Source organism: Tauraco erythrolophus, chromosome Z (assembly GCF_009769465.1).
Source record: "Tauraco erythrolophus isolate bTauEry1 chromosome Z, bTauEry1.pri, whole genome shotgun sequence".
NCBI lineage: Eukaryota > Metazoa > Chordata > Aves > Musophagiformes > Musophagidae > Tauraco > Tauraco erythrolophus.
In genome coordinates, this window is record NC_141496.1 from 4,049,263 (window position 1) to 4,076,928 (window position 27,666).

General features: G+C 45.3%; 1 protein-coding gene across 1 annotated transcript; it reads left to right on the forward strand.

Moving 5' to 3' along the window:
- Nucleotides 1–27,126, forward strand: SKOR2 (SKI family transcriptional corepressor 2). Its single transcript, XM_086629686.1, has 7 exons — nt 1–2,223; nt 2,885–2,945; nt 3,280–3,354; nt 11,705–11,770; nt 12,154–12,252; nt 17,363–17,430; nt 27,064–27,126. Exons 1-7 carry the CDS (start codon nt 1–3, stop codon nt 27,124–27,126), a joined length of 2,655 nt encoding a protein of 884 aa, XP_086485812.1.
- Nucleotides 27,127–27,666: the final 540 nt, after the last annotated feature.

The window sequence follows — 27,666 nt, forward strand, 5'->3', positions numbered from 1 at the left end:
ATGGCGACCAGCCCGCTGCCCGGCCCCACCGACATTTTGCTGCCCTCGCCGTCCAGCGCGTACCCGCCGGACCCCATGAACCAGCCGAGGGCCGGCCACGCCGCCATGAAGCCCAACCAGGTGGGGCAGGTGATCCTCTACGGCATCCCCATCGTCTCCCTGGTCATCGACGGGCAGGAGCGGCTGTGCCTGGCGCAGATCTCCAACACCCTCCTTAAAAACTTCAGCTACAACGAGATCCACAACCGGCGGGTGGCCCTGGGCATCACCTGCGTGCAGTGCACGCCGGTGCAGCTGGAGATCCTCCGGCGGGCCGGGGCCATGCCCATCTCGTCCCGCCGCTGCGGTATGATCACCAAGCGCGAAGCGGAGCGGCTCTGCAAGTCCTTCTTGGGGGAGAACCGTCCCCCGAAACTGCCGGATAACTTCGCCTTCGACGTGTCCCACGAGTGCGCCTGGGGCTGCCGCGGTAGCTTCATCCCTGCCCGCTACAACAGCTCCCGGGCCAAGTGCATCAAGTGCAGCTACTGCAGCATGTATTTCTCCCCCAACAAGTTCATCTTCCACTCCCACCGCACCCCCGACGCCAAGTACACCCAGCCCGACGCCGCCAACTTCAACTCCTGGCGCCGTCACCTGAAGCTGACCGACAAAAGCCCCCAGGACGAGCTGGTCTTCGCCTGGGAGGACGTCAAGGCCATGTTCAACGGAGGCAGCCGCAAGCGGGCCCTGCCGCCCGCCCCTCCCGCCCCCGCCGCCGCCGCCCCCGCCGCCTGCCACCCGCTGGGCTCGGTGAAGGCGGCGGCCGCCGTGGTGGGCGGCGGGTTGCTGAGCCCGCACCTCCTGGCCGCCCCGCCCGAGCTGCACCAGAAGCGCCCGCGCTTCGAGGAGGACGAGGAGCTGCAAGAGGCCGTCGCGGCGGCGGCGGTGCACGGCGGCAAGAGCCCGCGGAGCTACCCGGTCATCCCGGTGCCCAGCAAGGGCTCCTTCGGCGGCATGCTCCAGAAGTTCCCTGGCTGCGGGGGGCTCTTCCCGCACCCCTACGGCTTCCCCGCCGCCGCCTTCGGCCTCTGCCACAAGAAGGAGGAGGGAGGCGGCAGCGCGGCCGATGCCCTCGGCGGGGCGGCTGCACACAAGGCCGGCGGGGGGGCGGCTGGCGGCGGCCTCTCGGGGCTCTTCTGGCCGGGCAGGAAGGATGCCACCTTTTACCCGCCCTTCTGCATGTTCTGGCCGCCCCGCACACCGGGCGGGCTGCCGGTGCCCACCTACCTGCAGCCGCCGCCGCAGCCCCCCGGGGCCCTGGGCTGCTCGCTGGGTGACGGAGCGGGCCTGCTCCGCCAGGCCTTCCTGGACCTCTCGGAGCCCGGCGGCGAGGCGGGGGCTGCGGGGCTGGGCACGCCGCCCGCCGCCGCCGCCGCCCCCCCGCCCGCTCCCGCCGCCGCCGCCGCCGCCGCCGCCGCAAGGGACCCGCTCTTCGAGTCGCCCCCTGGCGGCGGCGGCGGTGGTGCGGAGCCCACCTCGCCCGCCGCTTCGGAGGGCGGCGGCGGCGGCGGGCGCGTCCCCGCGCACCACCCGCACCTGCTGGAGGCGGCGGCCGGGCGCAAGGCGGGCGGCGGGTACCACCACTCCAGCGCCTTCCGGCCGGTGGGCGGCAAGGAGGACTCGGAGAGCCTGGCCAAGCTGCACGGCGGCGGCCCGCCCCGCTCCGCCTCGCCGCCGCCGCCGCTGCAGCTGCTGCTGCCGCCGCCGCCGCCGCCGCCGCCCGAGGAGGCGGGCTGCGAGCGGCACCCGCTCCCCCCGCCGCCGCACGGCCCCCACCGCCTGCTCTCGCCCGGCGGCACCAGCTGCAGCTTCGCCAGCGAGGAGGACAGCAGCGAGGAGGAGGACGAGGAGGAGGAGGAAGACGAGCCCGAGGTGGACGTCGAGGGGCACAAGCCCCTCGAGGAAGAGGAGGAGGACGAGGAGGAGGATGATGGCGAGGAAGAGTCCCGCGGCGGAGATCCTTTGGCGGCCGGTGGCCGCTTCCAGACCGCCCGGGGCCTCGCGGAGAAGGGCGGCCGGGAGCGCCCCGCGTCCGGCGCCTTCCCGCGGCCGTCGGCTGAGGAGAAACCGGGGGAGGGCCAGGCCCCGCCGCAGCCGCTTGCCGGGCCCCCCCGGGCGGGCAGCGGCGGCAGCAGCCCGGCGCACCACCCGTCCCTGGAGGACCAGCCCTCCTACAAAGATGTAAATGTCCCCGTTAGGCCCCTTCCCGCTGACCGCGGCCGCCGACGGCCACCCCAGGGCGGGGGGAGATGGACCACCGGGTACCCCTTGCTGCCACGCCAGGCACTGTGCTCCCATCCAGCCTGGCTGGCCAAGACCGTGGCTGGGCCACGGTCAGACACGTTCCACCCCACATTCCCACCTCCCAAATCAGGCTGGACCAAACCCCACTGCCCAAGGGGCGAGGGGCTGCTCCCTGGGCACACCTGTCCCTGCCGTGGGCCACTTCCAGGGTTGCGCCACTTTACAGTGCACCAGCCCCGGAGGCTAACGGAAAGAAAATACAGATTTATTCCGAGGGTGCCTTGCCCAGCCGGGCGGAGGTGCGGGGCTGCGGGCAGTGTCGATGGGTATTCCTCGATGGCCTGGTCTCCTCATCCCAGATTGGCACGTGGGAGAGAATAATCCAGGCCACATCTCGGGCCAGGAGCCTTCGCCCCACGCGTTGCCGGCGAGTTCCCAACAGGACCTGTGCGCCTTCATAAAGGAAGGTGCCACCACGGTGGGATTCCCCACCGTGTTGTCCGTGTGGGCGCGCTCCTCGTGCGCCCGAGACCGCCTGCCCGCTCCTGGTCGTGTTCCGTGCTGATCCCGTGCGTTTCGCTCTCTTCTGTTTTTCCAGAATCAGAAGAGCAAGGAGAGCACTCAAGTCATCTTGCCCGCGAAGGAGGACACCTTCTCAGGTGAGTACCGACGCGGATGTTCCCGCTCACCGCGAGGTGTGGAAGTTCACAGTTCTGCCAGCCGTGTGGGTTTGTTCTCTTACCGCTTGGTTTAAACAAAAATAAATCACTTCCGTGATTTCAATTAAAAAAATCCATTAAACATTCTAATAGTCTCTCCATGGTGGTAATTTAGCATTATATTCATTCGCATCCGAAATGCGTCTCTGTGCATGCTGAATATATAAATATATATCTACTTTTTTTTTTTTTCCTGGATTCTCATATTCGTTTTAGTCTGTGGTTTCTTGCTGGTAAAAGTGTTTTAAGCACAGCATTTTTGTTTGGATTTCAGATAAGAACAAGGAGCATAATTTTTTCATCGCAGATTCAGAGCCTTCGGGAGGAGACTTCTGGAGAGATATAGCAGGTACGCTCAGAAGAAGGTAGAGGATAAAGAGCCAGAGACTTAAATTCATAATCAAATGTCTGAATAGTTAGTACAAGGGTAAAGATAAAAACAATTCCAAGCAAATATAACTGAGAAAAATGCAAATAGGTGGAAAACAGTGACATTAATAGGAATAAGATTATTAATTGCTGGGCATATTTCAGCAGAAATTTCAGAAATGTATCAGGTTACACAATGAAACAGGCTGGAAAAGCATAAAATGACAATAATTGAAATGTTCTCTTTGAAACCTTCCATTAAAAAGGATCACAGCTTATTGCTTTTAATATCTGTCAGAAAGACATTAAAGGTGTTTTATGACATCTATGCCAACATTTATATTATCTCCATGATAATGATCTCTACACAAAATGTATAATACATTTACAAAAATTACATTATACAAATTAAATGAAACCACCTTTTACTGATTGCTAAATGTCTCCAAGGGGTTTGGGAAAGACGTGATTAGAAGTTTTGATACTAAGTTGTCTATTGCAGTGTCTTAAGGAGAGGGTTTTGTTTCTTGGGAAAAAGGAATCTAATTTTCCATTTATGTAATGCAAACTGCCTTGGCTTTGACTATTCACGGTTAATTGACTGTCAAACGAGGTTGTTATCCTCAGGCAATGTCTGCAAATTTGCCTGTCAAATGAGACAGAGAGAGCAAGCGGGGAGAGAGAGAGTTGTACAAGGAGTGGAAATGAAGAAATGGGATCTTACAGAAATCTTATATAATAGCAGAGAACAATTGAAATATGGCAAACATTTGCAAATGTATCCCATTTTCGAAAGGTATTTTTTAGAAATACTTAATAATAAGACCTGCTTTAGCAATGGTATATGAGGAAGAAACGTACCGGTGTTTCAGATTTTTGTCAATTTTGTGGCTGAGGGATCAAGGTTGTGGGCCAATGGCTAGCACCTAATTATCTTACATACTTTCAAATAATTTCCACCGAGAGCACAGCAGTGATACTAACAGAAGGAAACCTTAAGAACCTAAGAATTTTTAGGAATACAGTATACCGTGCATAGTCAGCATCCTGCACTGTGGCCAGTCTATTTTGGAATAAATACATAAATTTTTGTCTCTTAGAAAATTATTCTATCCGTGCTCATTTTAAACACTAAATTATGGCGATACTTTGTTTTTCACTCACGTGTTGTAGCTCCCCTCACTCTCTAAAACTCCAAATGTTTTGTATCGCTTTGCACTGTGAGTCTACTGTAGCTATATGTTTATCTTCATGGTAAATTTAAATGTAAATTTTAGTTCTCAGAGATGTGTACTACCCTGGATGTTTGGGCTCTGTGCAGAGTCTTAAATAGACTCAGTAAACCGAGAGGAGCGCCTGGGTGTTTGAAGGTCTGAGGACTGGATCTGAGGTGAACTGACTGTAAAAAAATGCAAAAAGGCTCTTTCCCGAAGATGATTTCTTCATCTTCATCTTCATTTCTTTTCAAGCAAGAGCAGTCCCGTTGCCTTCAGTGGGACTCGTATCAGTATGTCTGTGTAGGATTGGGCCTCCTTAATCTTGGCCAGAATTAGTGGGTGACGTTCGCAGTGCTTCTCTGCTTGCTTGTCAAACCGTTTTGCAGAATATTCTGGCTCTCTAATTTCTTTAATGTACTTAATGCCTTTGTGAGTTACTTAAACTTATGCCTTCCTAATAAGATTAAGAAAGATTAAATGATCCTGGAAATTCCTCTCCACGTGAGACGGACTTGTATTTATTAACTAAACCTAGTAAAGGCAGTCTTAAAACAAAAGCGGTATTTTCTGTGCCAGAGACGATTGTTTTTAAGTGTGTATGTTTACTTCTTACTCTCGATGTGTCAATGAACTTAAAAATTCATAATCAACAGAGCTCTTTCCAAGGCTGCATTAGAGAAGGGTGTGAAGATCCCGTAGCCGTTCGTCCTGCACAGCCAGTAAACTGTCGATTAAAATCTCCCTTCCTTTTCTGTCAGGCTGTGCTCGGAAAAGGCTCAAAATTATTCAAATTTCCACAGCAGTTTTGAAAGACTCACGTAGCTGGTCCGTTTTTTTGGGAAAGCTGCTGTTTGCCATCCCGACCGTCCTTCCGCAGCTGGAGTTGAAGGGTAGAAGAGCTGTTTGTGTCTGGCTGCCTTGCAAATGCTGCATATCTATCTCTTAAAGAAGAGAAGTTAAGTTCTGTAGTCTGTTACCCAAACAATCTATTTTTTCATCTGTTTTTGATGATGAAAGAAGAGCTCTGAAATCAGGTGTTAACAGCAGCTAGAAGTCAGCTTCTCAAATCTTGTTACGATTTCCCTATTTTTGTTTTGTTTTGATTTGTAAAAGACAGCTTGGCAGGCATTTCAGGAAAATTCACGCTAGAAATGGTGAGCCAGATTCTTCTTTCATTTACTCTTAAATATATATCCAGAATAACTCTGCAAATATTGGTGCAATTGCTGTAGATTTACAGTCGCTCGTAGAGGGTTGAGAACAGCCCGGCGTTTATTACATGTAGCGGACTGGACGGTTGTGTAGTGTTTACTGGGAGAAGTGATAAAGCGTTGGAGCCACAAGTTAAAAGACATAAAATTTTATTATGGGAGGTGTTTGCAAAAAAGCAAAGAAGTTAAAAGTTGAAATGGGGGAAGGCAAGGCGAAATTTCAGATGTGAGACCCAGCACTGCATATTAGTCGATGAAATTGTGTATAAATACGTGAATCTGCGCGACAAACAAAAACTGCAAATGAACTGCAGGACTGGGTCCTTATTTACTGTTCTCGCCTCATCATTTCTGTTATTCCTAAGGAGCTCAGGTGCTCTCTTTGAATTATTAAAACAAGGAGAAACATTGTCGAATTTCTTTTTTTTTTTTAAGTCTCGTATTATTAGGCATGTTGTTTTTCTTTAAAGCCCTGTCTTCTGGAATCTGGTGAGAATCTCACCTTCCATTTAAAACAAATCAAGAAATTTTCCAGCCCTCGTGCTTCTAGAATAAAGTTATGAAATACTTCCCAGGTGTATGCATAAGGTTCAGACCAAAAGCCAACTGGTTTGTTGTGTCTCTAAATTTCGTATTTTGAAGTTGGTCGCAGTTTTTGAACGTTCGGTTAGAAATCCTGAAACGGTTTTCTCCTCTATCTGTTACTGCTTCAGCATGGATTTTTTTTTTTTTAATTGGATGTCCGTGTTTTAAACTTTAAACGGAGGTTATAAATCAGACTTTACCTGGGCAAAAATTAGAAATAGTTTGTTTTAGAGATAAACTGCTTTCAGGGCAAATTAACATTTGAAACTCCAGATTTTTTAAAACATGTATATCAGCGCCAGTGCAGAAAAGCACTTAAAAGATGCTTGTTGAGTTTCCTAAAATACACATACTTTCCCAAGCCATGATTATCCTATTGATTATTCCCCTCAAAAAAGTGGCATGAATATGCACGATGCATTAATATTTTCTGTAAGGGTTGGGTTTCTTCAGGACATACACAAGAACTGTGTGTGTCTTACAGCGAGTAATTAATTGCGAATACAGATGGAGCCTTTGGAGCTCTGAAAGTTTGCTGTTTCACATCTGCCTATATTTTTCAAATATATATATATTTATACTCAGAAAGTGCCCACATCCTCACAGGTGCAGTCTTTGTGTCTGCAGACAGCGCTCTCTCCAGCTAAAATTACTGGTGGATGTTTAAGTTATGGTAGACCATCGATGCGGCGGGCTTCACAACGGTAAAGCCCACCTGGTAGGAGTGAGCTGCAGAGATACTTTGCGTGGTGATACTTAAGTACCATCTCGGAATAATAGGGCTGATGCTGGGACACAGGTGGGTGGACGACTTTGGTTTGTGGGGTCCAGCACTGCAGATGTCATGAGAATTGTGGAGAACACGAGTTGAGGACAAGGCACAGGGCTGAGAGTCAGGAGAGCTGAGTTGTGTTCCTTGTCCATTGGAGCTCTGCTCTGGTCAAATCAGTTGCCCCTTGATGTAGCTGAGTTGTCTGGGCCAGCATGGCAATTTTTAGCTGCTGTTTGAAGAGCACTTTGAAGGCTTCCAAAGGAAGGATTGCAGGAGATTGCTTTAGGTGGCACAGCATGAAGGGGTAACCTGGCTATGCCTGGTTGGGTTTTGTACAACAAAAGCAATGTGCGTTTATTTTGAGGAGAATGGATTTAAAAATGTTTATGTTTGTTTCTTTTATTAAAAATCCAATTCTTAACTACTCCAGTCGGCGCAGAGCTACTAAAATGGTGGCATCACAAGAGCCGAGGTCGTGTCAACGTTCAAATCAGAACCTCAGGTTTCCAGAGTATGGATAAAGTTATTTGAGGTGTGTCTACTGACAGACACCATTTCTGCTTTCCTCCATGGGTGGATGTTCACGTTCCAGCTAAGAAGGCTGTTTGTGTCATCCAAAAATACAACCCGTGCACCTTTATTCCAGAATAACAACGCCTGTGCACCTGAGCTGATGGGGAAGAACAGAGGTACCAAAAGCTTTAGCTGAGGCAGTGCAAGCCAGCTATGAATATTTCATCCCCTTTTCCCCCTGGCCAATAGGCAGCTGAGGCATAGTTTTATTTTCCTGAAAAAACTGAGACAGGCCTGTCTTAAACAAAACCCAGGTGTCCGTGCCGGGATGCTGCACAGCTTTCAGTGCTGCTGTTGTAAATGCTGCTACAAGTTTGTGTGTAGACAAGGCCCAAGAGAGTTATGGTGGAGTTATTAGAAGGGGAAGTGATTTTTTCTTAGACTGATTAAAATTCTTTGGGCTTTCTGTTTGTTTGTTTTTAAACACCTATTTAGCTTTTAATTAACGTTTAAGAGAAAGGAAGCTGGTTAAATATTCAATACCTCCTCCCTTTCAATTAAGGTAGAACAGTACACAACACATGATGAGGCCTCTGGGAAGTATGGAAAAACGGAGAAGAGCAGGCTTCTGATTATCATTTTCAGGGGGACTGGAAAGGTGAAACCCATCTGATCATTATTACCGTTAACAACAATAATGCTGAGGCTTTTTTTTGAACATGAGAAAGCAGTTAAAAAATGCAGTTGTTCTTTAAAACTGTATGTGCTGGGGTTTGCCTTTAAATACGTTCACTTTTCCCACCCTGTTCTTTACTTATTTTGGGGCAAGGATGGGGGATTTTCTAATAAGCCTTTTCAGTAGCTTAGCAGAGAGACTGCAGATGCTGGAGGAGTTACTCTTCATGCTACATGCCCTTATTTTCATTTCGATGCAGCCCTTTTAGTCCCAGCGAGTCGGCAGCCTCAAACCATACAGCCCTGAAAGCTCAATGGATGGAGCATTATTGCCATACCCTGTGCTTGGATCTAGTCTCTTCCCCTTTTTCTTCCTCCTCTTCGAAAAATCTAATTGCCTTCTGTCTGTCCGTCTGTTATCCCTCAAAATTGCACATAAGACATTCAGAAAATAATACCTCAATGAAAGAATTTTGACTGGAAAAATACACTAGTATTTGTAATTCAGGAAATACCCTTCCTGAACTTAAGCATCTTATTTTTTAGGGTTTTTTTGTACCCTGATTTATCTATCAAAGCACTTATTTTGTTAGCAATCCTGTTTAAAACAGAATTATGTTAACTAAAAAAAAAAGACCATTTTACATTATGGAAACATCTTGAACTACTGCCCAAAAGGTGATGTATTTTTAAGCTAGCTATTTCTTTTAGTGTAGTGAGACAACTTACCTGTGGAAAATACTTTGTTTATACCAAATATCCTACAAAAAATGATTTTTTTAATCATTGTGTTACGTAAACAGATTTTTTTAAATGGAATTGCTGGCACCAGATATCAGTTGTGTAAATGTATATGCCTGAATGAGCGGTTGTTGTTTTTTTTTTTTTAAGGAACAAAGAGATAGCAGCTGCTAAAATGCATAGCTATTGGATATGTTTCATGTATTATGACTTCAAGGTTTACTGGATATAAGAATGCATTGATTTTTAAAAACAAGTAAATATTTTGCAGGAAGATTTCTGACTGCATATAAAACAAGACTTTCCAATTCAACTTTGTGAATTAATTCAAAATTAGCTTATTGTGATGACCTACCATCAAATGCATGGTGACAGTATGAGTTTTTTAAGTAGCTGCTCTCTTATCTGTTGTGTGGTGACCTATTCAGTTCTATGGCTTCTTATTTAAAAAAAAAAAAACCCAAGGTATTTCCTTCATGACTCTTTCTTCCAAATACACAAATACATGAGTAGCTTTATATGTATGTCTTTCTTGTGATTACTCATCAGTAGAGTTAATGATGTGTGTTTACTGGCTGGACTAAACAAAAAAATCAGTCCGATTAGTTCAATAATTTTTTTTTACCAAGTCTTTTCTTAATTATTGAGAGTCCATTTCTGCTGCAGCTGTAAGTAACAGAAAACCTCCCATTAATTTCAACTAAAGTGAGATATTTTTTTTCTTTTAAAAACATTTTTTTCGTGGCTGTTTGTTTCAAAAACCTGTTCATAGAGATTAGACAAAAATTTCACACTTCCAGAGGATAATGAAAATAACACCTTCCATCAGGAGGTTCATATTTAAGTCAAACTATCGTCCAGATAAACTTAATGCCTTGTGAAGATTTATTTGTAAAGGAAAAAGGCTGAAATAAGTAGCATGCATATATCTGGAAATAGTCAAATTCTTTATCTAGAAAATTCTTTACTACTGTCCTGGTTTTGATCAGGACAGAATTAGTTTTCCTTTTTAGCAGCTAGAAGAGCTCCATGTAAATAATACAACTCCAAAACCAACTCAAGAGCACAAAAAGCAGCATTCTGGCCAGTGGCATCCAAGGAAACATAATAAATGCTTATAGCAAATTTGTTTTAACACACTCCAGTCAAATCTGTCATTATCTCAACCCTTCGAGCCCCACGTTGGGTGCCAAAAAAGGTTGTTGTGGTTTAACCTGGTCAGCAACTTAAATGCCACACAGCCACTCGCTCACCCTCTTGCACCCCTGGGGAATGAGGAAGAGAGTTAAAGAGGAAAAGGGAAGAAGGCTCGTGGGTTGAGATAAGAACAATTTAATAATAACAATAATTATAATAACAATAAAAATAGTAATAATGAATTATTATTAATAATGGTGAAAAAAATAATAATATATGAAAAATACAAAATTATATTAATACATACAAACAAGTGATACGCAGTGTAATTGCTCACCACCTGGTGACCAACACCTGTCCTGTCCCAACAAGTGATCCCAAAACAGGTAGGTCCTGAGTCTGCAATCCTGGACTGAAAAGAGCGTGGGAGAGTGAGAGAACTGAGAGAGTCCGAGAAAGCCCTCGGAAGAGCCTTCCAAACTTTCAGGTCCACCTTCATTTATATACTGGGCATGATGTGGCATGATGTGGAATTTTCCATTGGCCAGTTTGGCCCTCAATCCTAAATCTAAGTTCAAATCATAAGGGGAGTTGTGGACCCTTTGTCCCAGCCTCCCTCCCCCCAAGCCTGTTGTGCTCCTGCAGACTGGATAAACCACGGGAAGCTGGAACGTCCTCGATGTCTCAGCACCAACTCTAAACATCAGTGTGTTACCAACATTCTTCTCATAACGAATCCGATACTAAATCCAAAACAGAGAGCTCTTCCAGCTGCTAAAGACCTGACTCTGTCCCAGTAAAAACAAGGACAATTACTATATGATTAAAGGTTACGTGAGCAACCATTGGTTGACGTCAGAGGTGTATCGTTTAGATGTGAATACCACTAATGTCAATTTTATCTCATCTGAATATAAATTATATCCAGTTATAACAAGCCTGTGCCTTAAAGCTCTAGAAGATGATAAAGAGCTGATGAAAGCGAAGAGGCTGGTGCAAAAAGGATTTTGCCTGTGGATTTGGAAACAGGGTCCTACTCTAGCAGATAGCATGGACTTCTCATTGTGAAGAGAGGAGATGAGACTGTAGGGAAAGCTCTGCCCCTTCCTCAGCTTGTTCCTAGTCGTTCTCCGATAAGAGCATCGTCAAGAGGAGTCAGAGGGAAAGCAGGGATCCGTTCTGCAGATGACACGTAACGAGCTCTCCTAGGTGTCGAGGAGACATCAGGTCTTGTCTGCAGGAGGCTGTGGTGGAGATAGGTACTTCACTAAACTAGAAGCAAACACAAGCCTGGCAAACATTTGTGCTACACATGCAGAGGTGTATAGATAAACCTCAATCTTACTCTTTCTGTGTTTTTTTTTTTTTTTCCTTTTTACTCCAGATTCTCTGAAGCAGTTGCACGGTAAGGACAATAATGATGAAATACAATATTGGTAAATCAATTACTTTTTTCTTTTTCTTTTTTCTTTTTTTAAGGTGAACACACACAAGAAACCAATTCACCTCATTCGCTGAAGAAGGATGTGGAAAACATGGGGAAAGGTAAAATAAATAAGGGCCTCTTACATTATAAAACTGCTCTTTGTTTTAATAGAATATGAGGATAATAGGGGGCACTTTTGTTCTGCACCATATTTTAAGCTTGTCAAGTAACATATGAATAATATATGGACCTTTGGGTGGATATAATTGAGATTAATGCATATATATCAATCAATACATGACACTGTAATATAATACTTTAAAATAATATATTACATTGATTTATATTCATGGCTTTCTGCACAAAATCTATTGTAGGTCTATGCAACACTTTTTTTTTTATAACTGGTAAAATATTTTGTCTTATAGTAATGAATTGCTTTGCAACTGTTCTTTCAAGAATTATTTATACAGATTAGCAAAACCACTTTTCTCTTTGTTAGAGGAACTTCAGAAGGTTTTGTTTGAACAGATCGACTTACGGAGGAGGCTGGAACAGGAATTCCAGGTGTTGAAAGGAAATGCGTCTTTCCCAGTCTTCAGTAAGACACATTTCTGTGGTTTTGTGTTATTTGTGGGTGGGGGGTTGTTGTCAGATTGTTAAAATGGGAGAGGTGTGTTCTCAGCTGTATTGCCAGGATCTTTGGCTTAGTTCTGCTGAGGTTGATGGCACTTCTGCTGTGGCTTTTCAGGCTGCCCAAGCAGGTCTTTTGTAGCGAAAATATGAAGCTGGACGTCTGTTTTGGTATATGTTCTACTGGTTTTGATAACATTGAATACAGCAAGTAGTCAGAAACGTGTCTGGGTCCTCTTGGGGTACAGCGATATTGGTGGTCTTGACCATCTTCTTGGAGGCTTTTGAAGACAGGGTACATCGTAGTGATCTTTAGATGGTTCTTGCTGATGCTGGAGAATTGGTTTGGCCTGTGTTCAAGGAGCAGAAAGACCTGTTTGGATTTTTCCTCTTGAGATGGGCTATTTGATATGACACTTTTGCCATGGCTGATGAGCAGGATGCTACCCAGGGATGAGGGAATGTGCTTGGGTGTGTGTTAATGACAAGCAAGCAAAATGGACATTTAGTAGGGTTTTCCTGAAGCTGCTGGAAAGTTGAACTGGATGCACAAGGATAGGGAAAAAGACGTATTGATTGGGGCCTTTTGAATTACACTGGCAGCAACAGGGGAAAGCATGCTTCCAGGAGAAGTCCCACGTAGACCAGAACAAGGTAGAAGACACGATAAGGGCTCTCTAACATGCAATGAAAATAGTGTTGCAGTGGTCAGGGCACCTCCATTGCTCTCTGCCTGCCCATAACACAGCACCACACAGAGACCCGTACCGTCGTGCCGCCTTCCCCGTGCCTGGCTGTCACAGTTCTGCAGCTGCCTGCCCAGGCAGTCGCCCCAGTTCAGTATTAAATGCAACCTAAAGGAAAAAGCATGTTTGCACCCACCTTTTTCTTCTTCGTGAAGTCCAAAGGAGGTCTGACAGCATCTCCACTGAATATTTTCCTAATGTTGGTGATGTGAAGGTTTCTTTTAAACTCTGCATTTTAAAACTCTTAATTTTTGTCCTTGTTTTCCTGTGGATGTGGATGTGGATGGAGCACAGCAGTTACTTGACTCACAGTAAGCCAAGATAGATACATAAAAACCTTCCCAGACTAATTGTCAGGCTCTTCTGCCATTTGCTAACTTCTCTTAACCCCTGTGTGACTGAAACGTTTGACCAGCACTCAATGCAAAACGCTCTTGTGCTGGTGATGGCACGCTGACAAAAAACGGGAAGCTGCACAGTGGCAGCACCAACTCTAAACATCAGTGTATTACCAATGTTCTTCTCATAACAAATCTCATAACTAAATCCGAAACGCAGAGCTATTCTGTCAATTAAAGAGAAAAACTGTCACTGTCCCAGCTGAAACCAGGACAATGGTACTTTCTTGAAGAGTTCAGAAGCTCTCTGTTTTGTTAGTCCTCCGAGTTCCTTCATAAAAACCCCAGGGACAAAACCCAGTATTGCCAGTGCCTGTGAGTAAGTCAGGCAACCAGAACCCACTGCTGCAGGCTGAGGAATGTTGCACCTCCCTGGACTGTGGGACAAGGTGGGAACACAGACAGCATTTCCTTATTATTTGAAGAAAATATTTTTTTTCCCCTTTCTGTACCATCAGATAGGGTAACTTCAGGGAAGCCAGGAAGTGTGAGGACTCTGGGAATGGCTCCATCTTTAGCCCAAATATTGAAAGATCTAGACAGCTTCATAAATAAAGGAGAAGAGCCGCCTGAGGTGATACAGATATTAATGAAGGGAGGATAACCTCATCCTTCAGTATAAATTCAGTCATTACTTGGGTTTGAGAGTGAGGTAATTTTCAAATAATTTGTGTAGATCAAAACACTGATGTGTGGTATTGGTGAAATGGCATCTTGGAGTTTTGCCATTCAGGTCACTCATTTATCCTTTTGTTCTTCTACAGTAAAATTAATGCTCTGTCATTGCCATGTAAATAAACACTGCAATTAAACCACATGAAATACAATTCAAATAAAAGAAAAGAACAAGTACGGCCAACCAAGGAAGTGGCGACTGTGTACGCCGGCTTGAAAAATACGTGGTTTCAGTGTACCGCAAAGTAGTGGTCAATTTTCTTCAGGATTAAAATAGAAAACAGATAATGTGCTATAAACAATATAAACAAGTGACCGTAAAACCTATTTACAGATTTAGATTTACCAAAAAAATAAAAACCAAACCTCCTCCGCGTATAATAAAACAAGAAAAAGGGTCTTTTTATAGTGTAAAGAAGTGTAAAATCCGAGATAAGTGCAGTTTGTCCTCTAGAGCAGTATATGTTCCAGCAAAGGAGATGAGATCTGTTCCAGGCTCTTGCTGCCGGACAGGGACTCTGCTGCTTTAGGTCAGGTATTAGAAACTATTTGTTTTGCCAGGTTTCCCAAGTTACTGCCTGCCTGTGGTGGTATTAGATAGGGAGGAGCTAGGGAGAGATCCAACTAAGGGTAAGTGGAGGTAAAATGAAAATTGTGTTGATGGATATATCATGGCTTGGAGACACCTGAGGCTGCAGGAGGGAGCGAAGAGCGGGCAGGGAACAGAGAACAGACTTTATATCCCAGTCTGGTCCACAGCAGTGCTGAGCTGAGTGGCCGTGGGGACTGAATCTCTGTCCCATCCTTAAAGCTGCTGCCAGGGTAATTCTCACTCCCATGGGTGGGGGTGGTTCTCCCTGTGCTTTGCACTGTCTGTGGGTAAGTGAGGAGCCTTTGGCTTTTAGGTATTCTCAGCCTTTTTCAGAAAGGAGAAAAGTTGTCCTGTGTCAGCAGGGAGCCAGTGTGTGAGATGTGGAAGGTAATGCTGTATCTCTCTAGAAGATGCTCCTGTCAGGATACCTGAAGTTAATTTGAAAGTCACCTTTTTTTGTGTCTTGTGTTTGGAACTGAGCACATTTGGGGCGTTACACATGAATAGCATCAAACCACCACTCTCAGCAGTACTGTGCAGTGTCATAATGGTGTTTAGTTTCCATGTTCTTCTCATGGACATCAGCATGAAATGACAACTGATCTTATTTGCAAGCCTATTTAACAGTACTACATCGCATGCTTCTCTGTGGCTTCTTGTACCTTCTTGAAGTGTGGCCTGTGATGATTTATAAAACAGAAGACCTTGTCTGCTGCTGTTTGCACCTTTATCTTTTGTATTGCTACTGTACTTGAAAGCTGCAGGTGAGGTTTTCCTTTGCCTGTAAGATCTCCCAACATAGAGATCACCTGAAGAAAATTAAAAAAACCCACATCAGATCACTTGAAGAAAATAAAAGAATTTGCTGTCCTCACAGAAATACGAGCACCTCTGCACAGCTGACAGCATGTTCTCCCAGAACCCTCCACTAGCTTATACCTTTGGTGTCGGCCGGCACACGTTTTATCTGGCTGGATTTAACAACGTGGTAATAAAGTGGCAGAGATGTAGTCTGGATAGTTAAAGTATTTAATTTTGTGTTAAGAAAACTATTTAAATATTCATATCTTTTCTCTTGGGTATTGCTCACGGCTTTGTCTGTAAGCGTTCAGGCTCAGATAAATTCTGCTGGAAAAAAACACTATCCTTGCCATTAAAACTCCATTTCCACTGTGAGCTTGGACATTTGCAGTGCAGGACTGAGCAAGATTTCTGAGCTGTTTGTTCTGAGAGGTGATGAGCCTGTGAAGAGGCAGTCGAGAGGAAAGTGTTGAGGAAGGAAGGAAGATTTCTCCATGTAGCCTATGCAGAGTGAAACCGAAGGGCTTCAGCAGTAGGTCGTGCAGATCTGTCAGCCTTTAGTGACCAGGGCAGGAGTGGTCATGTTTTTGTGTTGCACGGCTTTTTTGGAAAAGAGGAATTGCAAACTTGCTTTATTTCTATCTGCCTCTTTTTCTGGTCACTTGGAGTAGAGGGAATAGGCTGAAAAATTCTGTGGGCATTTACTTGAAATGTGGAGAAATTTATTAAGATATGTCATCATGTCTTTTTCTTTGTGGCCGTGCCGGATCCTGATAGTTTCAGCCTGACAAATTTTCTTACTCTTTTTTTGCTGCATGGCGGGTGGGTTGGAACTAGATGATCTTTGAGGTCCCTTCCAACCCAAACCATTCTATGATTCTACGATTCTACAATACAATGCTATTTTCTTGTTGTCCTAAAGTGCCTCCTTGCCTTTTAAATGACTACTTGCTCATGAGTAAGGTGCTCCGTGCTGTCTTCTGTTAGCATTCGCTTTGCTGCTCCTGTGGTCCAGGAGAGGCTTCAGTCTCCCGAATCAAAATGGTGTGGGTTGGAATGGCTTTTCTTTCTGCTTCCATTTAATAGCCCATCATTGCACCCAAGCCTCCGTCATGCAACTTTCCAAATTAACTTGCTTCTTGTCAATATTTTTTGTATTTCTTCTGTCTTTTTCCCAACCCCCACCTGCAATGTTATGGGACATGGACCAGCAGTTAATCTTCCACTAAATGAAGCTTTGTCTTAAATGGTTACTGAGGAGGAAATAAGGGAAGGAGGAGCTACTGGAGCAGGAAGGCTGGCCAGTGCTGTAACCTGGCTGTCTAGATTCTCTCTTTCAAAGACTTTTCCCCTTCTGAGTTCCATGTCACTGTTTGTGGAGCTTTAGTCTGAGTTTTGTTCAAAGCTGTCAGCACTGTGTTACAAACTACAAATCAAACCCTGCATCCTTGAACACTTTCTGTTCTCACATATTGGACATCCCTACTGATGTCAACAGATTTATGCCAAAGGAAAGAAGAGCAGTTTTTGCTTTTCTCTTCTGTGTTGGTAGAAGTTTGACTAATGATTGCAGAGTCTGGCCCATTGAGAAAATCACTCTGAGAACGAATGCTAGCAACAGAAACTTAGCAGCCTGCGATTGCTAATTGAGGAAGTAACTGAATCTGAGTCTTCCACAGTTTTTCTGTTGTCTACAGTGTCTCCTACTAGGGAAGAAGTTTTTGGGTTTTAATGGGTAAAGGGCTTTGTAGTGCTTCACAATTCCTCAGTAGTGATTGGGTTTGATTTTGTTTGATTTATATGAATTCTGCTGCGTGGTCTTTGTTTTAATTACTGCATATACTTTTTTTTTTTCCCCTCTTATAGATAATTTTCAAGATCAAATGAAGCGGGAACTTGCATACAGAGAAGAAATGGTACAGCAGCTACAAATTGTAAGTTTGCCTTCTCCGCTAAAAATGTCACGAACTGTCACTTTGTGTTTCTTAAACACACTCCTCAAACTTTTCCTGTGTGAGCCATGCAGATGTACTATTACCGAGCTCGTATTATCTTACTCTTAAGCAAGACGTAAGCGTGCAATTCTCAGGTGGTTTAAAGTCTAATTACCTGGAGATTTACTTACATGCAGTAACCAGATGGGTCTTCGTGTTTCAACTGAACGAAATGTGCTGACTCAGCACCGAGAAGTGCTTCTTCGGAGAGGAACGGGAAGGCTGAATCAGTAAACCTTAAACAGTTAATATTTCTAGCTTGTACGAATTGCCAAGGGGTGCATTTCAGCCCTCAGCAGGGAATCGTGTGCGAGGCCAGCGTCTCACTGGCAAATAAACCCTAGGATGTGTCTTTTTTGAAATTTCAGCCACTAGAAGAAGTGCTTAACTCAGCAGTAAAGGATCGACTTGCCAAAACGCAGTTCAGTGCAGGCACATGTTGCTGTTTGGTCTCTTGCTTCTTCTTTTAAAATCAAGAGGGATTTTGTGTGAGCGTGTGTTAGTGCAACTCTAGATCATGGCACACAACCGTGCTGTTTTGAAAACTTGACATGCTTAATCCAGTATAAGCAAGGGGTGGAGTTGTGTGAAGCTCTTTCTTACTCAGATGCTGCTCGATGTGGTTTTAAGAGCAGGGCATCGTAACAAACTGGAGGCTATCAGCTAATGGTTGTTTTGCGAGTGCTTTTTCTGTGATCAGTCTGGCATTATCCAACAGGTTTTTTTTGAGGCAGGCTTGCCAAATATCCCCACTTCCCTGAATCAGCCCTGTGCTCAGGCATCTAAATTTTCCTTGTGCTTGTCACAGACTCTGGTGCAGAGAAGGCGTTGTCCAGCCTTCTAATACTGTCATTTTCTAATTGATGGGTTAGGACATAAAAATAGAGCTGAAGGCCAGGGTTGTCAAACTTGTGCACCTATGTTTAGAGGCATTTAGGAGTGGCCTTATTTTTAGAGCCGCCGAACATTCCTGCTCCCTGTTCCTGCTGACTTCAGAGATTTCAATGAGAGATGGAGGGTACTTGAAGGTGGTTGTTTATGGAGGAGATTGAAGTCCAGAACATCTTTGGGGATTTTTTTGCTGCTGGTCTCCACAATTTTCCTTTTAATGCCTCCAGTTGTTACTGTGTTCCCCTTTGCCTCCCCATGCCAGGCCAAGGAGCTTGGCTTCATCTGTGAATCGCTTTGTCACAGAAGACGGTAATTAGGATGCCATCCTGAAAAGTACTTCCCTTGCTGCTTTGGACTTGAGGCAGGTGACCTGTCTGAGTCCTGCTGTGAAGCACGTTTACGCACAAAGTTTGTGGATGCTCTTCAGCCTTTATCTCTTGTGTCAGCTGAACTTGGAGCTAACTAACTCTGGCTCCCAGGGAGAGAATGGATCATTTCTGCCATTCGCTTTGTGGCCCAGTTGTGAAGTTGTTTCTGAAACTGGGTATCCCAGGCCTCCAGTGAGCCAGCTGTGGTGGTTTTTCTGATTTACAAGAAGTGGAGGAATCACAAGGTTCAGGGTAGTGCTTTTCCTCAGACAGGAAAAGAAATATGATCGTGTAATTCACACCCTTTTCACTTACTGATGCACGCTACAGAAGGACTGATAGTCATTTAATCATTAAACAGAGCTGCCTGAATGTACTTACAGAGAATAGTTTCAACATTTGTTGTACTGCAGCAACAGTTCAGGACCTCTTCACTCACTGTGGCTGCCTGAGTTTAATTATCATTAATAGAAATGTTGTCTAATCATCATCAGTAAGTCTTTGTGCTCATATTTGAGTATCCCCCACGGTATCAGCAAGGCAGGTTTTATGTCAGTGAGACCAGTGGAAGGATGTTTGCGTAGGAAGAACTGAGAAACTGCTGCAAATAACCAATGTGTTTGTTTAAACTGGGTGCAGAAGTCTTCAGTGATGTTTTGGTCGATGACTGGAACGGAGTCAGCACTTTTGATGTCATAATCCCTGCCGTTACTTTAATTCGTTCATGTGAATATATTTTATATGATTATATCAAGAATTAAGATTAATGAGCTGAATGTGCTAACAATAGAACTCCTTTGGCCTTCTTGGGTTATGGCATGGATGAATTAAAGCTTTTGGTGCAGAATACACAAAAAGCATGATAACATTTGATTATTTTTTTTATGTTTTTTTAGTTTTGTTTTTAACAGGGGTAGGTTGTTTTGTTTATGTACCTGGGATGCTACACTGTTACTTTAACAGAGCTGTTAAAGGTCTTCGTTAAATTTTCTTGTTAACACAGAAGTGCGAAGAGAAAAGCAGAAGTGTTTAATGCATACTTGCATCTTAATTTTACTTACAGTTTCATAAGTGAACACCTTTGTAGCATTAAACTCAAAATTTCGTAGAATCATGGACTGGTTTGAGTTGGAAGGGATCTCAAAGATCATCCAGTTCCAACCCCCCTGCCATGGGCAGGGAAACCCTCCAATACACCAGGTTGCCCAAAGCCTCATCCAACCTGACCTTGAACATTCCCAGGGATGGGGCAGCCACAGCTTCTCTGGGCAACCTGTGCCAGTGCCTCACCACCCTCTGAGTGAAAAATTTCTTCCTTAGATCTAATCTATATCTCCCCTGTTTCAGTTTAAAGCCATTGCCCCGTGTCCTATCACTACACACCCTCGTAAAAAGTCCCTCCCCAGCTTTCCTGTAGGCCCCTTTAAGTACTGGAAGGCTGCTAGAAGATCACCCCGGAGCCTTCTCTTCTCCAGGCTGAACAGCCCCAACTCTCTCAGCCTGTCTCCATAGCAGAGGTGTTCCAGCCCTCGGATCATCTTCATGGCGTCCTGTGGACCTGCTCCAGCAGCTCCATGTCCTTCTTTTGTTGGGGACAGAAGATGTTAAATAGCACTGGTCCCAGTACTGAGCCCTGAGGAACACCACTTGTCACTGGCCTCCACTTGAACATTGAACCGTTGACCACAACTCTTTGAGTGCGATCATCCAGCCAATTCCTTATCCACCGAGTGGTCCATCCATCAAAACCACATCTTTCCAGTTTAGAGACAAGGATGTCATGTGGGACAGTATCAAATGCTTTGGACAAGTCCAGGTAGATGATGTCAGTTGCTCTTCCCCTATCCATCAGTGCTGTAACCTCATCATAGAAGACCACCACATTAGTCAGGCAGGATTTGCCCCTAGTGAAGCCATGTTGGCTGTCACCAATCACCTCCTTATTTTCTATGTGTCTTAGCACAGTCACCAGGAGGATCTGCTCCATGACCTTGCTGGGCACAGAAGTGAGACTGACTGGCCTGTAGTTCCCTGGGTCTTCTTTTTTTCCTTTTTTAAAGATGGGGGCTTCCAACCCCCCTACCATGGGCAGGGACACCCTCCACTACACCAGATTACTCAAAGCCCCATCCAACCTGGCCCTGAACACTTCCAGGGATGGAGCAGCCACAGCTTCTCTGGGCAACCTGTTCCAGTGCCTCACCACCCTCAATGTAAAAAATTTCTTCCTTGTATATTTACTAGTGTAATAGCCACAGAACTTGGCTCAATTGTTTGTTTGTTTTTTTTTTTCCACTTTGCAAACAATATAAATGCACAGCATCAGTTTCTTTTGGCTTTTCTCGACACTGAATCATAGAATCATAGAATGGTTAGGGCTGGAAGGGACCTTCAAAGGTCATCTACTCCAACCCCCCTGCAAGGAACAGGGATATCTCCAACTAGATCAGGTTGCTCAGGGCCTCGTCCAACCTGGCCTTGAATGTCTCCAGGGATGGAGATCCACCACCTCTCTGGGCAAAGGATTGTGAAGGATTCCAGAACTTAAATTAGTCCCTCCCGAAGGCCTGTGCGTGATCGTGAAGGCATCCCTTGTAACAGGCAGGTTTTGCCATACCAACGGATTCACTCGCCCTGAACTGGAACGCTTCCAGCTGCACAACTCAGACTTTGGAAACAAACCGCCCCGGAGTGCGTGATGTGTCGGAGATGTCCGGGATACAGCGAGCTGAAGCTCAGCACGAAATAATTAACCAAACGCCGTTGTGTTTGAAAACTTCCCAGTGCCAACGGCCGCTGGAAGGTGGTGCCTGGAAGGCGCCGAGCACCGAACGCAGCGCTTTTCCCGCGCCGTTCTGGGGTGACGGTGCCAAAGCGTAGTGCGGGAGGTGATGATCAATCCCCACGCGTGGCGGAGGCGGGTGGGCATCGGCGGGGGTCGCTGGCGCGGACCCCCGGTGCCCTCTGCCGCTCCCCGGCCGTCACTGCACCGCAGCGGCGGCGGGGGATGCGGGTTCCGTCCGCCTCGGCAAAAGGCTCCGGTTAAAGCGGCGTTGTGTCCGTGGGGTTTTGGTTTAATGCTCTGTCCGCTCCGGACTTTAAAAAAAAAAAAAAAAAATAAAATTATGGCTTCATGAAAGCCGAGAGCAAGGCGCAGATCGTTGGGAAAATGGAGAGTGGGTCCTGCCCTGCTACATCCTCCGCAATGCATGTTGACCTCTTTGGATGTAACGTGGCTGGGTAGGTAGCTGGAGCGGTGGGATGTTGTGCGGCCACCAGGAATTTCTGTTGAGAAGGGAGTTGGTCAGTGTCCGGAGTCACTGCTGGGAAGTATCATGATCTGTTTGTGCCAAGCTCTTGGCCAAGTGCCAGGAAGCAACCAATTGCCGTATTTAACAAGAAAATGGGTCTTAAATCACTGAGTGTATTTTTCTCTTCTTCCTCCTTCAAAGTGCTGTCTCCCAAATCGGCCAAGTACAGTGCGTGTACTTGGAGGTCGTATGTAAAACAGGGTCCCTTTCAGGAGACCCTGAACAAGTAGTTTGTAGGTTCCCAGGATTTTACATACGGATTCAGGCATAGATCATCCGGCTTTAGTTATGAAGCTGTACAGAAAGGGCCACTGAGAAGAAATCACTGCCCAGCAGGTTGGGGTAAATTCTATCGTGGCACACACGGTACGGCCTCAGAAAAGCTCATCTGGCTTGAGAGTTGTCAGTTTCTGTTCAGTTTGAGCAGAATTCATCTGTCAGGACAGCCCAGCCAGCCTCATGGAATACTGAGCCAGCTCCTGCTTGAGACTCTGTATCTGCCTGATACTGTCTTCTGAGCAACTGTGTTAGTGGATCAAATTTAAAAAGCATGATTGTTCTTGCTAGCTACTTGGTGTCAGAAAAAGATCAGAAGCAGCATTCCCAGCGTGGTGACTTCTATCCTTTTGCATTTTTGTGAACCCCTCTCAAACGTTGCACAGAGAAATAGGGCACCAAGCAGCAAATTTAAGCTCCTGCAAATGGGGTAGCTTTTCTTTTTGGGGATCCCTTTCAGGGGACCCTTAACAAGTAGTTTGTAGGTTCCCAGGAAGTGCTGACCACCCTTGTAACCTGTCCATCAGAACAGGTTGTGTTTTGTCACCCTGCCACTGTGGTTTTAGATAACTAAGCTCAGATAGTGATCAATCCCACTAATTTTACGTAGGGGTAAAAGGCAGCAGGTCTTCAAGACATGTTAGAAATGTCAATTACTCAGGCAGTTCCATATCTTTCCAGCTCAAGCAGGAAGTGTTGGTTTGGTTTCGTTTGGGTGTTTTTAGTGTATTTATACTAGCATGAACTGAATTCCTCCTCGCTAGCCTAATTTTGGGCTGATAAGAATGTTCAGAGCACAGAACGGGATCCAGCTGGAACTCCTCTGATGTTCAGTGGCCTTCTACTCTTGGTGCTGCTTTGAATCAACTCTGTTCTTCGGAGGCAGACAATAAAATAAATCAGGAGCTATCTAACTGAAAAATTGATTTCTATCTCTGCATTGTCTTCCATCCTGATCTTTAAACATTCACAAGGAATGTTTAAAAGAAGAAAAACTTTACCGTGTGGTAATGTTGGTAGATCTTCAGAGGTGTTAGATCGTGTTCCTCTGGGTCCTACCAGAATTAAGAAAAGCACCAGTAGGTTTAATTCCTATTTTAGGTTGTACACAGAAAGTAGGTGCTTTGTACAACTAGTGTATTCATTGTACAAACAAGGAACATCCTCATTTTTGTGCGCGGAGGCCTTGGTCAATGCATGCCTGTCACTCCGTATTCAAAAAATGGAAATAGGACATAGCAGTGCTTTATTGGGATTTCTGTTTCGGTCCTCTGCTTAAAGTGGTCCAGCTAGATTGATTGACCTTGACAAGAATGTTAGAGGCAAACATTGGTTCAGCAGAATGGCTCTTGGATTTCTAGAGCTGCATCTTGTGCTGAAGTGCCTGTCCACCGGCACCCAGATAATAACAGGTAGAAGATGATTTCTGGAACTCTGCTGTGTCTTGCAGACTCCAAGGCAGCTTTCATTACCTTGCCCCCCCCAAAAAACAGAGAGATGTTTATTTTTTGTCTCATTAATTTCTTCTTCTGTGCCTTAGCAGTCGGGATAATACTGCAGGTCTGTTTCTGTATGTTCTGTTACATTCATTTGATTTTTGGTGGAGTTCCTCTACAGATTTAGTAGTGCTAATTGGGAATATGTCCTTTTCATGCCAAAGGTAGCCTACACACACACCTGACCATGTACAGAAAAGTGAGCTAGCAACTACTATTTTCAGCAGTTTTGTTCGCCACTGTGTGCTTTTTTAAGACAGGTGAGCGAAACGTGCGTGTTGACAATGCATCTGGGTATGCCTTGGGTTAATAGGATGGAGCAGTGCCTCTTTCTTCAGTAAATTCAAATGTTGAAGAAAAGGAATGCCTTGTAGAACTAATGGTTATTAAAAACAGAACTAAAATCTTCCTTTCCTCTAGAATCTGCAGAAATTCTGATAAAAAATGGATGTGTATGTGCCAGAGAGCCACGAGCCAGCCTCTGCTGTTGCCTCTGTGCAAAATCCTTTTTCTACAGCGTTAGTGTGCACCAGTATTTAAAAATACGTAGGGGAGAGACTGCATACTCCAGCCACAACTCTCTGTGCCCTTGCATCCTGCGCAGACCGCTCCGCTGCCCTGAGCACGTGCCGCTACCCACCTGGGTGGGAAGGGTCTCTGAACTCAGCCCACTCAGCTATAAGTACTTTCAGAGGGCAGCAGTGGAGACTCATGCACTAGGCCATGCCCTTGGCTCTTAGATTCCTCCTCCAGCTGTCAGAGGCTCAGTGCATGCCTCTCCTTGTGCCTAATGCCACACATCATTCTACCCAGGAGCACTATGTGTGCAGAGACTGTCGCTGTCGAGTGGCAGTTCAGCTGCACATCTGTCCCCTTTCCTGTGTAAATATGCCTTGCGTTTGGAAGGGCTGTCTTGGCCGGACAATGTTCTGACTGAGGTCTCAAGTGCACTCTCTGGAAATGAGAATTGTTTGACTAAATGCCTGTAGGTACACATCAGATAACAGTGCTTTGGGATACTGAACATTCTCTCTCCAAGCAACAGAAGTCAGGGTGATGTATCATTGTGTAACCCCACCTACAGATGGGATGCAAAGGTGAGGTCTCCAAAAGAGGATGGTGTACAGAAGCTTCTAAGTGTTGCAGGGGTTAGGCATGAGCTTTAGAAATTAATCCGCAATCCTATCCACTTATCTGAGCTTTGGTTCATGTTGTGGAGCAGACTTAGAGCTTGCAAACTGGATTCCTCCTGGATGAATCCAATGAGGATGTTTTCCAGGAATACACGTAGGAGAGTGCTCTATCTCTTAATGGGTGATCCGTACCCAGGACCAGACTAGAGCTAACCTGAACAAAAAAAACCCCAAAAACCAAGAGAAATGCAGTATGAACACGGGGTCTTTCTCCTGCACTCTGCAGATCTGCCCACGTTGCAATATATTTCATGTCAATGTGGACTGAGTCATAAGAAACAGATTGCTTGCTGCTTAAAACTTTACTGCCTGCACTTTTGTTATTGCTGGCAGGGGCGTACCCCCTTCGTTAAGGGCCACACACTAGATCTTCGTACCTATTTGAGTGCCGATCCTATCCTGCGTGGTGGCAGTCACTATGAATGTGCAAAAAGTGACTGTATTGTCACAAAGAGCCCTAAATACTATTCCACCGCAGCACTGGAGTTACCAAATGCTCTTCCAATGACAAAAGTAGAAAATGACATTGTCGGTGATTTAACTCATGAAGAAAGTAGTCATTTCCCTGTTGGACACCCACCTCTCCCAGTTGCATTTATTACCAGGAGGATGGATAAACCAACACACGTTGGAAAGACGCTGATGTGCCAAATATAGCAGGGAAGTGGATTAAGAACAGTTAATTTCTGACAGAATGTACCCCGTTGTATTATCTAGGTCAGTATAGCTTGGGAGATGTCCTACATAATGGGCGGCCATGCAAAACGGTGTTGCCTGTTGGCTGTTGTGAGTGGGAGAGAGGAAGAACGCAGCTGGTGAAGCATCACGGGCCTCAGCTGAAACATACTTATTCAGGCAGTTTGTCTGTGGCTCCTTTTTGAGTCTAAGCAAAATGCAAGTTTAAAAAAAAAAGTGCCAACAGGTGACCAGGTAAACAGTTTCTTTGCATACTCCGGTCTGCTGCAGTTTGGAGAGGAGTTTTCCAGCCTTTGCAAACACCGTGCCCTGGAAGGCAGCTCTGTTTGAGGACTCTGTTGAGGGGAGAGCTGTGGGTTTTGGGGGTATCTGTCAGCAAGCTTCCTGATTGCTTTCAGCTTCTGTGAAGGGTAGGGGTTACAAGACAAAACACCTGCAGTAACATGTTTGACGTTATTTGTGAATCTGTTCTGGAACGCCCGGCAGCAGAAGTGGGTCACCTCAGTGTGCAGCAGCACCTGGGACTGAAGGGACGCAGATTTTCTGATCCCCACCTGAATTCCTCCAATGGTCCTTCCAAAAGGCAGCATTGAAGAATAGTGAATTTCTAGTCACTTGGATTCCCAGCTATGGAGAAATCTCAGAGCAATTTAGTTTTGTCGCGTTCTAAAGGCCCCGCATTGAAAAAGAGCAGCCCTGCACTGTATTCCCAGTGGCCAGTGAGCACATCATCCCACTTTGTTTCTAAATATAACCATGTTCCCTAATATGCCTGTGTTCTCTGTTTTTCTTTAATTATTTGTTCCACTTCAGTGGCTTCCCTCAGATTGGTGCACGTCAGAGACAACTATTATGAACTTCCTAATTATGGTGATAGAAGTCTCCTACTTCCAACCTGCTGTATTTCGGCTGGGCAGAGATGAGTGTTTGTTGCCTGCTCTGTGACAGATAGCTGATTTTTGTCATCTCACGGGTAGCAGGACAGTTGGTGGCTTTATTTTTGCCAGCAACTGATATAAACAAAACATCAGAAGACATCTGTTACATTGGATTTTAAGATCTATCTGTTGTGGTTTTTTTTGGTTTTTTTTGTTTACATTGGATTTTAAGATCTATCTGTTGTTTTTGTTTTGTTTTTTTTTTATTTGGGCCATTTTTATTTTATTTCTGCTTCAGCATTCTTGCAGTTTTGTAAAGAGTTCAATCCTTTAATTTAAGGCACTGTTTCCTAAAATGATGTAGGGAGGCAAACAAAACCTTTCGTTTGGAGAGATTCCAGCTTGGATCTTTTGTTAGCAAAACCTTGGCTTAACGTGGTGGCTTTGTCTCCGTGTCGTTGCAGATTCCGTATGCAGCAAGCTTGATCAGGAAAGAAAAGCTGGGTGCGCACCTCAGCAAAAGCTAAAGGTGAGCTTGTGGAAGAAGAGATCTTATTCTGCCTGGCCTGGCCGTCGTGTTTTTCTTTGCAGGCACGGCAAGAATTAGGTGATTCATTCTGTTGCATGATGTTACTGATTCTCGTCTGAAAACTCTGTCTGTGGAGGTGTCTTGCTACAGTCTAAAGCTGATAACTGACATGTCACATGGATTTCGAGGCTTCACTAGGGTAGGACATACCGTTGAGAGTTGACCACTGGATGAATCCAGGGCTAATTGCCTGAGCATGTGCTTCTACTCTCTGGCACTGGAAGGTGGCATCAAGGTTGTGTAACGTCAGTGGAAGGAGGGAAATACCTTTGTGTTCACCACGTGGTAAAAGTTCACACACAGTTAGGTAGGGCTTGGGGTTTTCTACCCGTAATGGAGCTTCTGCAGCTAAACCTTCCTAAAACCAACGCTGCATTTTTCAGGAGTGTTTTTTAGAAGTGTTCAGTTAGAAGAAACACCATATCCCTCATCAGTGGTCTGGGAGATTGCAGTTTCAGGAGCTAAAGCCTTAACATTT